Source organism: Bactrocera dorsalis, chromosome 3 (assembly GCF_023373825.1).
Source record: "Bactrocera dorsalis isolate Fly_Bdor chromosome 3, ASM2337382v1, whole genome shotgun sequence".
In the NCBI taxonomy this organism is placed as follows: domain Eukaryota; kingdom Metazoa; phylum Arthropoda; class Insecta; order Diptera; family Tephritidae; genus Bactrocera; species Bactrocera dorsalis.
The window spans coordinates 71,025,976-71,035,749 of record NC_064305.1 but is presented as its reverse complement, the minus strand read 5'-3'; the positions used below and the strand labels follow the sequence as shown (position 1 = coordinate 71,035,749).

Genomic DNA, 9,774 nt, shown 5'->3' with positions numbered 1-9,774 from the left:
AATTCTTAACTAAATTGGGTATTTATACCATTAGCAAATTAACTGATAACTTCTGCATTACAGTGAATACTTTTTTATCAAACGAAGCTCAGTGAAAATATACCTTATACGAGTGTCGCGAAACGAACAAACAACTGGCATAAGTTAATTGATTGATTTAATCACACAGTGTTAGCATATTAACCGTTTATACCACTTTAAATATTGTATAAAAATTATGCTGTTGTTGCCGTTACAAAGGTTTGCAAAGAAAGAGAGACAGCGTTCAATCATAGTGAGCGAAGCAATAGCGAATCGAACATGACTGTACTTGGTATAATATATAAACTCGCATAACAATCGTCATTTTGATCTATAAATGCTTTTAGAAGTCAGAATTTCATGAAATGAATCAGGGACAGTACATCGATAAACACGATATTAGGGGCTCAAAATGCCTTTGGTAAAGGTATATTTTATATACTTTGAACTAGTAAAATGTGTTTTAATAAAATCTAATAATTTATTAGTCCAAAAAATAAAAATTGGATTTTTTATGACAAAAAGTACAAATATCATAGACTTCACTGTACTTTGGAAATTATTTTCAGTATAAAAGTCTTACTTTCTCGTTTTCATAACAAAGCTCATTTGGTACGAAGGCAGTCAACATTATTGAATCCTCTTCGTGACGACATCATGGCGCCGCAGCAGGAAGGGTTTGGCACGAGATCAAAACTTTGTGCAATCGATGATCTTTGCGCTATTGAGCATCCGTATCAACGTTACCTCGGCCTTAAATACGTAGAGTTTAAGCGTGTTAATGGACGTTTCGTGATACCGAAATCAAATATACTGAACTTTTGCCTATTTCTGGCAGTGGTGGACTGCACGGGTAATGTCATTACGACTGCCATAGCCATCAACGACAGGGATGTCACCAAGGCACAAGAAGTCTTCGCCGTTTTCGCTATTGGCTTGGTATTGACAAATCGCGGGCTTATGTTGGGACTAAATCGTGCTAAACTCTTGAAAATGTACAATGCTATCGATCGTATATTTCCACGTAGCGAACATCTGCAGCAACATATGGAGGTCGAGAAGGTACATAACTATATAAAAAAGCGTTTCTTCTACTTCCATTTGTTTTTGACGATTACCGCGTGCGGCTTCATCTTTATGCCGTTTGTGAAATTTATGGCATTTCACGGTTTCAAATCAGACGCGCCTGTGGGTGAAGAATATCACGTGAATGCTTCGTGGTTACCATTTGGCGTTAAGGATAAGGTTTCGACTTATCCCTACATATACGTGTATGAAATGTTTTTAGCTACGGCAGCGGCTCATATGCTGGTCGTTTGGGATCAATCATTTGTGATTTTAATTTCACAATTATGTATGTATTATGAGTATTTGGGTAAACTTTTGGCGGAAATGAATGTGCAGGATGCAATGGATCCCACAAAGGCGGATGGAGTCTACAAGCAGCTACACGACTACATATATATGCATCAATATCTCAATAAGTAAGTGTTTAATCACGTGTTTATATAACTTCATAGATCTTATCGTTTCATGCAACTTTAGTTTGGCCGTCCAATTGAATGACCTGTTTAATTATTCAATATTATCCTCGGATGCGGGCATCGCTATATCCATGTGTTTCAATGTGGTTCTAATTACCGAGGCTAAAAACAATTTGCAAATCATAAATTATACTATACCGTTATTCGTAGAGGTTTGGCTGATCTACGATGTCTCCAAGTGGGGTACAATGCTGGAGACAGTGGTGAGTATAAACCCTGCTCTTCTGTAAACGCAAATTATGAAATATGAACTTGTGAAACACGTAAATGATGTAAATTTTGAACTTGTGAAACAGACTGCCCGCATAAATGAAAGAATCTACGAACAGCAGTGGTATGACAGCTCGATACGTTTTGGAAAATATACGCTGATGTGGATACAAAGCACGAATGTACCGTTCAGATTAACTGTTTTCAATCTGTTTTATGTCAATATGAAGCATTTTCAAGATGTATGTGTTCACCTTGCTATGCTTGAACCTTATTAATCTTTCAATTTTTCTATTTAGATGATGATATTAGCTTATCAATTGCTAACTTTTTTGAAGGCAAAGGGTTACACAAAATGATGGTTGGTTGGAATAACGAAATAATTTTTTAAATTTTGAGATTTGGTTTTTTCTCAAAAAGATTACGAAAATGTTTCACTAACGAATGTAGGTAAAATTTTGCAAAAATTCTCAAATAAAATAAATTGTTTGTTAAAAAAAATTTCGAAAAGAGTTCATAATTTCTTTATCATGGACTCAAAATACTAAATTTCGGAACAGAAATGGTAAACGAAACGCCTTACATGTGAACTGGTTTCAAAATTGGATTGAAAAGGGAAACTTTTAAAAAGGTGATTCTATCAACCTTAGAATAATATTGATTACTTAAATCTAAAAAATATTGCAATTGTTTTATAGCTTTTCCCAACCACTGGTTTCAAGTGTATCCACACATTTATCTGTCCTGGTTTGGGAACGGGTAGTATCTCGTTGGCATCTTGTGGTATAAAGATATATCGGTTAGTAGTCGAAATATCTCAACTAAGGAAAGGAGTTCATAATAAAAACGAAACAACGAATTAATAACAACCTCCAAAGATGGATTCTTTACTTTTCACTAAGAATAGATAAATTTCCACAAGTTCGGTTTAAGGTTTTCAAGGATCAATGGTAAGCACACAACCATTCATCTAATCCACTCCGATAATAATCCTGAGCTCTCCGAATGTGCGCGCAAGACTTGTAAAGTGATGGTTATACTCCTTATATCGAGTTACTACGTAATTAGATGGGTTTGGGTGCTTGACCACGACGGTCTTTCTGGCCCACAGTAAACTGCAAGAGGTCTAGTGGACTTTACGCTCTCTGCATAGTCCACCTTTCAATGGCTGTACGAGTTTTAACTGGAATCTGTCCGAATGGGATTCATGCAGTAAGATAATTTAACGGAAGCCAGCTGACAAGACAGGATCATCTCAACACTTTCTCCTCAAATCTCTTCCATATTTGCCTGATCAAGGATAAAACACCTCGTACCTCTTACTTTAGACATACAAGAGTAATAGTGGAAATTTAATCAGAGCACCAGGGCAGATATGTGATAGGTTCACGACGCTTTGTGAATAGCTGATACCCAACTACAGACATTTTTCTGCTAGCTTCACAAAGGAACCTATATAGACCGCGGCCAATTTCGCGAACGAAACAAAATATGATTAAACGTATCTAAAATAAAGCTATTTGAGTTATGGATCTTTTCATCCGGAATTGACCGTGAACTTAAACCTTTTAAGGGCTTTAAATACTGCCATTTGAGAATGTTGCGACAAAAAAACATGTGACGAAAACGGATGACAGAATAAAAAAAAATCAATCATAAATTGCCCAAACCTCCAGACAGCGAAATTCGCGGTTGCCAGAATGTTCGAATGGCGAAGTTTTGCCAACGATTTTCTAAAGGATGATCCATTTCAAGGTTTTCTACTCTTTTTAAGATGAAAACAGAAACTTCAAATTTATTGGGTAAAGTTTATTATCGTTCAAAAGAACATTCTTTGACATTTATTTCTTCAAGATTATCTCTTTCAAATGTTGGTCGTGGCTACGTCTCAGATGGTCCATCCGTTGAGTTCAATTTTCAATGACTTCTGTGAGCATTTCGAATAGTAACTGTCGAATGACAAGCGTGAGGTTTTTATCCAAGCCCTGAATCGAAGCGGGATTGTCCGCATAAACCTTAGACTTTACATATCCCCACAGAAAAAAGTCTACTGATGTGATATCACACGAATCTGGCGGCCAATCGACCTGTTCAAAACGTGAAATTATCTGCTCTCTTAAGTGTTCTCTCAATAAATCCACTGACTGATGCGTTATATGAGGAGTGCCGTCATCTTGTTGAAACCATCGGCTTATTCAAACCGGATCATTTATGTTTCACCAGAACTTGGGAATATTCAGAAGTTCGGAGAGTTCATTAAGAAACATTGAAAATACAAAACTATATGTATATGCTAAGCCTTAAAGTAATTGAGATCGTCGCAATGCAATGTAATTAAGGATGTGTAACCTGGATCTGTAAGAGAATCGAATCTACCCGGATTTGACGGTGAACTATAACAGATTGTGGGCATTTAGCACTGAAATTTGAGAGTATTCCTACAGCTAAGCAACATCTGCTGCCCTAACAAGGGTCACACAAAGAATATGTGGTAATTTTTGGTGACATAGATAATCTGTTGCCGAGTTCTATACTATCCGTTAAGACGTGCTCAACAAAAATTATTTTCATTTTAATTTCTTATAAAAAGTATGCACCAAAAAAACTTTTGCCAATGCAAACTTTATTGGATAATTAATTGTAACAGTCCCTTTGAACATTAAGTAATTAAATAAATAATTGTGATTAATTGCTGCATTTTAAAAATTGTTATTAAAGAGAAATTAATTTATTAAAAATTCTTTTTATTTCAACGCAATATTTAAATCTGTTAGTGACTAGTAATGACTATAATAGTATCATTACTAAGACCTCATATAATATTAAAACAGCGTATTAAATGAGTGGGAAAATGTAGATCTTATATACTAGTCCTGAATGCACCTCGACGTTGTCGGACCTGTGGAAAGTATCTTAAGTTTTAAGCTGTTTTCGAAAGATTTATTGAGGATAAGAGAAGTTGTCTCGAGACAGAAAAGCAATCGGTCGCATGCCTGTTGATGACCAACATTTATTAGACAAAATCTTTCTGGTGTTGATCGGATTTTGGAAGCTATCCCAAGTCTCTCAAACTGGTTGGGTGCACTACTTAATAGTAAATCACTTATTAAACCCATATCATCAATTTAAACAGCCATTATACTAAAATACCAAAATATCACTGGAAGCTCTAAATATCGAGAAAGAACATTTTCACAATTTGTGGATATTTGACCAACCCACGAACCAACCAACAGTTAGATCACAGTTAAAACAAATGTTATGCATTATGGTATGTTTTTCAAAGTATTCTGCATTGAGATCAACACACTTTTGCAACTCTGATTGAGGTATCTCTAAAACATGTGTTCTGAACGCATCAACCGCCTCTTCAGCTGTCGAAAAACGTTGACCTCTTAATTTATTTTTTTTTTTGTATGGGAATACAAAGAAGTCATTCGATGCCAAGTCAGAACTATGCAGTGGATAACCCATCAAGTTCATGCTCTAAATGCTCAAAAATGCTGTTTCACTGTTTTTTGCTTTGTTCAGATGAACTACGATCCGTTTTGGCGGTTGGTTTTCCTGATTTCTTGAAAGACAACTGACACAAATATAGTTGTATATCAGTCAGAATTTACCGTTCTGCCTGGTTTTAGTTGCATGGTTGCGACATTTGCAGTTTTTCTAAAAAAATAGTTAGACGACCATTTGCTCGAAAGTGCTTCGTTCGCAAAAAGCTTTCGATGGATTCGGCTCATTTTGATACAGTCGACTACTGTTTACTTTCGATTTTAAACGCGTAAATCCACGATTCATCATCTTTCACGATTTTTTGACGATTTTCGAAGCACCGCTATCGTATTTATTAACACTTTTCACGATCACGTCTTTTTGACACCACACTTTTTTTTGAGCATTTGACAAATTGTGTAGGAGCCAATGTGACCACATTTTTTTTAAGTTAAATGTTCATGCAATATTGAATTTATACCAGTCCCAGTAATACCCATATCAGTCTCAATCGATAGGTCACAGGATGATCTTCCGGAACAACAACTAATTTTGCATGACCTTCGTGGAACTCGTCTTGGAGTGATTTACGACCTCGATTGAATTCACCATACCAACGATAAACACTGGTCCTTGATGGAGATTCATCGCCAATAATTGAGCTCAGTTCATCGACGCACTGTTGCTGAATTAAGCCATGACGAAAGTTGAAAAAAATAATAGCGCGAAAATGTTCGTGATTGAATTCTATTTTTTAGCCGAGATGAATATTTTAAGTTACTGTACACAACAGAAATAGCTTTCGTACTTTACGATCAAGTTGTGAATAATCAGATTGCAATTAGGGTTGTCAAATCCCAATATGCAAAAATGGAACCTTAGTCTATTTTAATCGGTTCTAGTTCTAGATGTTTACAGTTAAAGTTGAAGAAATGATTAAATAAAAAAGCCGTTGGAACAAAAAATTGTTATGGATCTAAGCGGTGACCCAAGTAGAGATACATTTTTCAATAGCATTTTGTTTGACAGATCACGGGTGAGTCGAACACTTCGTGACAGAATACTTCGCTGAGCAGATAATATCACGTTTTGAGCCAGTCTATTGGCCATCAATTTCGTGTGATATCACATTGTTAGACTTTTTCCTCTCGGAAATAGAAAGTCTAACGTCTACGCGGACAATCCCGCTTCGATTCTGGCCTTAGAGCAAAACATCACGTGAATCATTCGTCAGTTACAAATCGAAATGCTCGAAAGAGTCAGCGAAAATTGGACTACACGGATGCACCATCTGAAACGTAGCGCCAACATTTGAAAGAGATTACCTTAAAAAAATAAATACCAAAGAATGTTCTCTCAAATTCTAATAAACATTCCCCATTATGCTTGAAGGTTTTGTGTTTTTTCTTTAAAACAGTACACAACGTCAAAATGGATCACCCTTTAATTGTTATTATGTCTAACAGAATATGACCAAAAGATATACAATATTTTAGTATATTACAAACCCTTTCCAACTTGTAGGGCGCAAAAAGAATTTTTAAATACAATTAAATAATAATTTTACAATTAAATCATGGCAAATAGTTGATTAAAAATTCTTAACTAAATTGACTTATACTATTAGCATATTAACTCATAAGTTTTGCATTGCAGTGAATACTTTTTTATCAAACTAAGCTCAGTGAAAAAATACCTGATAGATTCATTTCGATGCGTGTTTATTACTTCACGTGTCGCGAAACGAACAAACAACTGGCATAAACTCAATTGATTGATTTAATCAAACAGAGTTAGCATATTAACCGTTTCTACCACTTTAAATATAAAAATTATGCTGTTGTTGCCGTTACAAAGGTTTGCTAAGAAAGAGAGACAGCGTTCAAACATAGTGAGGGTGGCAGTAGCGAATCGAACATGACTGTACTTGATATAACATACAAACTCGCATAACAATCGACATTTTGATCTGTAAAATAAATATAAACGTGATTTTTTTGAAATATGAAAATTCTTGCTTTTAGAAGTCAGAATTTCATGAAATGAATCAGGGACAGTACATCGATAAACACGATATTAGGTGCTCAAAATGCCTTTGGTAAAGGCAGATCAATAGGTACTGCTCTATACGCCAATGCGTGATAGAAACATTGAAACAGCCCCATACATAAGAAATAAGCGGTGGGTACATTCTTAGACATTGAGGAAGCGTTCACTAATGTGCGGTTGGAAACATTATCAGTGCTGTGGAACGATTTGAGGTCGTATCGAACCTCAGACATTTAATAAATTCTCTTTACTGCGACAGAACTGTCGTGGGGGAGTAGGGAAGTGTACGTGCACTACGAAAGGTCAATAGAGGCACCACGTATGGAAATATATTTTTAAAATATATTTTATATACTTTGAACTAGTAAAATGTGTTTTAATAAAATCTAATAATTTATTACTCCAAAAAATAAAAATTGCATTTTTTTATGACAAAAAGTACAAATATCATAGACTTCACTGTACTTTGGAAATTATTTTCAGTATAAAAGTCTTACTTTCTCGTTTTTATAACAAAGCTCATTTGGTACGAAGGCAGTCAACATTATTGAATCCTCTTCGTGACGACATCATGGCGACGCAGCAGGAAGGGTTTGGCACGAGATCAAAACTTTGTGCAATCGATGATCTTTGCGCTATTGAGCATCCGTATCAACGTTACCTCGGCCTTAAATACGTAGAGTTTAAGCGTGTTAATGGACGTTTCGTGATACCGAAATCAAATATACTAAACTTTTGCCTATTTCTGGCAGTGGTGGACTGCACGGGTAATGTCATTACGACTGCCATAGCCATCAACGACAGGGATGTCACTAAAGCACAAGAAGTCTTCGCCGTTTTCTCTATTGGCTTGGTATTGACAAATCGCGGGCTTATGTTGGGACTAAATCGTGCTAAACTCTTGAAAATGTACAATGCTATCGATCGTATATTTCCACGTAGCGAACATCTGCAGCAACATATGGAGGTCGAGAAGGTACATAACTATATAAAAAAGCGTTTCTTCTACCTCCATTGGTTTTTGACGGTTACCGTGTGCGGCTTCATCTTTATGCCGTTTGTGAAATTTATGGCATTTCACGGTTTCAAATCAGACGCGCCTGTGGGTGAAGAATATCACGTGAATGCTTCGTGGTTACCATTTGGCGTTAAGGATAAGGTTTCGACTTATCCCTATATATACGTGTATGAAATGTTTTTAGCTACGGCAGCGGCTCATATGCTGGTCGTTTGGGATCAATCATTTGTGATTTTAATTTCTCAGTTATGTATGTATTATGAGTATTTGGGTAAACTTTTGGCGGAAATGAATGTGCAGGATGCAATGGATCCCACAAAATCGGATGCAGTCTTCAAGCAGCTACACGACTACATATATATGCATCAATATCTCAATAAGTATGTGTTTAATCACGTGTTTATATAACTTCATAGATCTTATCGTTTCATGCAACTTTAGTTTGGCCGTCCAATTGAATGACTTGTTTAATTATTCAATTTTATCCTCGGATGCGGGCATCGCTATATCCATGTGTTTCAATGTGGTTCTAATTACCGAGGCTAAAAACAATTTGCAAATCATAAATTATACTATACCGTTATTCGTAGAGGTTTGGTTGATCTACGATGCCTCCAAGTGGGGTACAATGCTGGAGACAGTGGTGAGTATAAATTATGCTGATTATTGTTCTTCTCTAGACGCAAATTATGAAATATGAACTTGCGAAACATGTAAATTATGAAATATGAACTTGTGAAACACACAAATTATGTTATATGAACTTGTGAAACAGACTGCCCGCATAAATGAGAGACTCTACGAACAGCAGTGGTATGACAGCTCGGTACGTTTTAGAAAATATACGCTGATGTGGATACAAAGCACGAATGAACCGTTCAGGTTAACTGTTTTCAATCTGTTTTATGTCAATATGAAGCATTTTCAAGATGTATGTATGTGTTCACCTTGCTATGCTTGAACCTTATTAATCTTTCAATTTTTCTATTTAGATGATGATATTAGCTTATCAATTGCTAACTTTTTTGAAGGCAAAGGGTTAAACAGAGTTATGGTTGGTTGGAATAACGAAATAATTTTTAAATTTTAAGTATTGGTTTTTCTCAAAAAGATAAAAAGATTACGAAAATGTTGCACTAACGAATGTAGCTGAAATTTTGCAAAAGTTTTGAAATAAAATAAATTGTTTGTTAAAAAAAAAATCGAAAAAACGTTCATGATTTACTTCTCACGGGCTCAAAAAACTAAATTTCGGAACAGAAATGGTAAACGAAACGCTTTGCATGTGAACTGATTTCAAAATTGGTTTAAAAAGTGAAACGTTTAAGAAGATGATTCTATCAACCTTAGAATAACATTGATTATATACTCGTTTTATAACTTTTCCCAACCACCCGTTTCAAGTATATCCAGAACTTTATCTGTCCTGGCCATGGACAA

General features: G+C 35.6%; 2 protein-coding genes across 2 annotated transcripts; both read left to right on the top strand.

Annotated features, from left to right (window-relative positions):
* The first annotated feature begins 614 nt into the window (after window positions 1-614).
* On the top strand, window positions 615-2,276 carry LOC125777286 (odorant receptor 88a-like). Its single transcript, XM_049451659.1, has 4 exons — window positions 615-1,505; window positions 1,567-1,768; window positions 1,862-2,017; window positions 2,075-2,276. Exons 1-4 carry the CDS (start codon window positions 679-681, stop codon window positions 2,132-2,134), a joined length of 1,245 nt encoding a protein of 414 aa, XP_049307616.1. The 5' UTR covers window positions 615-678; the 3' UTR covers window positions 2,135-2,276.
* A 4,655-nt stretch (window positions 2,277-6,931) lies between these two features.
* Window positions 6,932-9,536, top strand: LOC125777287 (odorant receptor 88a-like). The gene is made up of 5 exons (XM_049451661.1): window positions 6,932-7,124; window positions 7,835-8,714; window positions 8,776-8,977; window positions 9,110-9,265; window positions 9,327-9,536. The coding sequence occupies exons 2-5, from the start codon at window positions 7,888-7,890 to the stop codon at window positions 9,375-9,377; spliced, it is 1,236 nt and encodes a 411-aa protein (XP_049307618.1). The 5' UTR covers window positions 6,932-7,124; window positions 7,835-7,887; the 3' UTR covers window positions 9,378-9,536.
* The last annotated feature ends 238 nt before the right edge of the window (window positions 9,537-9,774 follow it).

Coding starts and splice junctions, on each gene's coding strand:
- LOC125777286 (XM_049451659.1), top strand. CDS start 679: ATGGCGCCGCAGCAGGAAGGGTTTGGCACGAGATCAAAACTTTGTGCA. Junction 1,506..1,566: donor ATGCATCAATATCTCAATAA/GTAAGTGTTTAA, acceptor ATGCAACTTTAG/TTTGGCCGTCCAATTGAATG. Junction 2,018..2,074: donor ATATGAAGCATTTTCAAGAT/GTATGTGTTCAC, acceptor TTTTCTATTTAG/ATGATGATATTAGCTTATCA.
- LOC125777287 (XM_049451661.1), top strand. CDS start 7,888: ATGGCGACGCAGCAGGAAGGGTTTGGCACGAGATCAAAACTTTGTGCA. Junction 8,715..8,775: donor ATGCATCAATATCTCAATAA/GTATGTGTTTAA, acceptor ATGCAACTTTAG/TTTGGCCGTCCAATTGAATG. Junction 9,266..9,326: donor ATATGAAGCATTTTCAAGAT/GTATGTATGTGT, acceptor TTTTCTATTTAG/ATGATGATATTAGCTTATCA.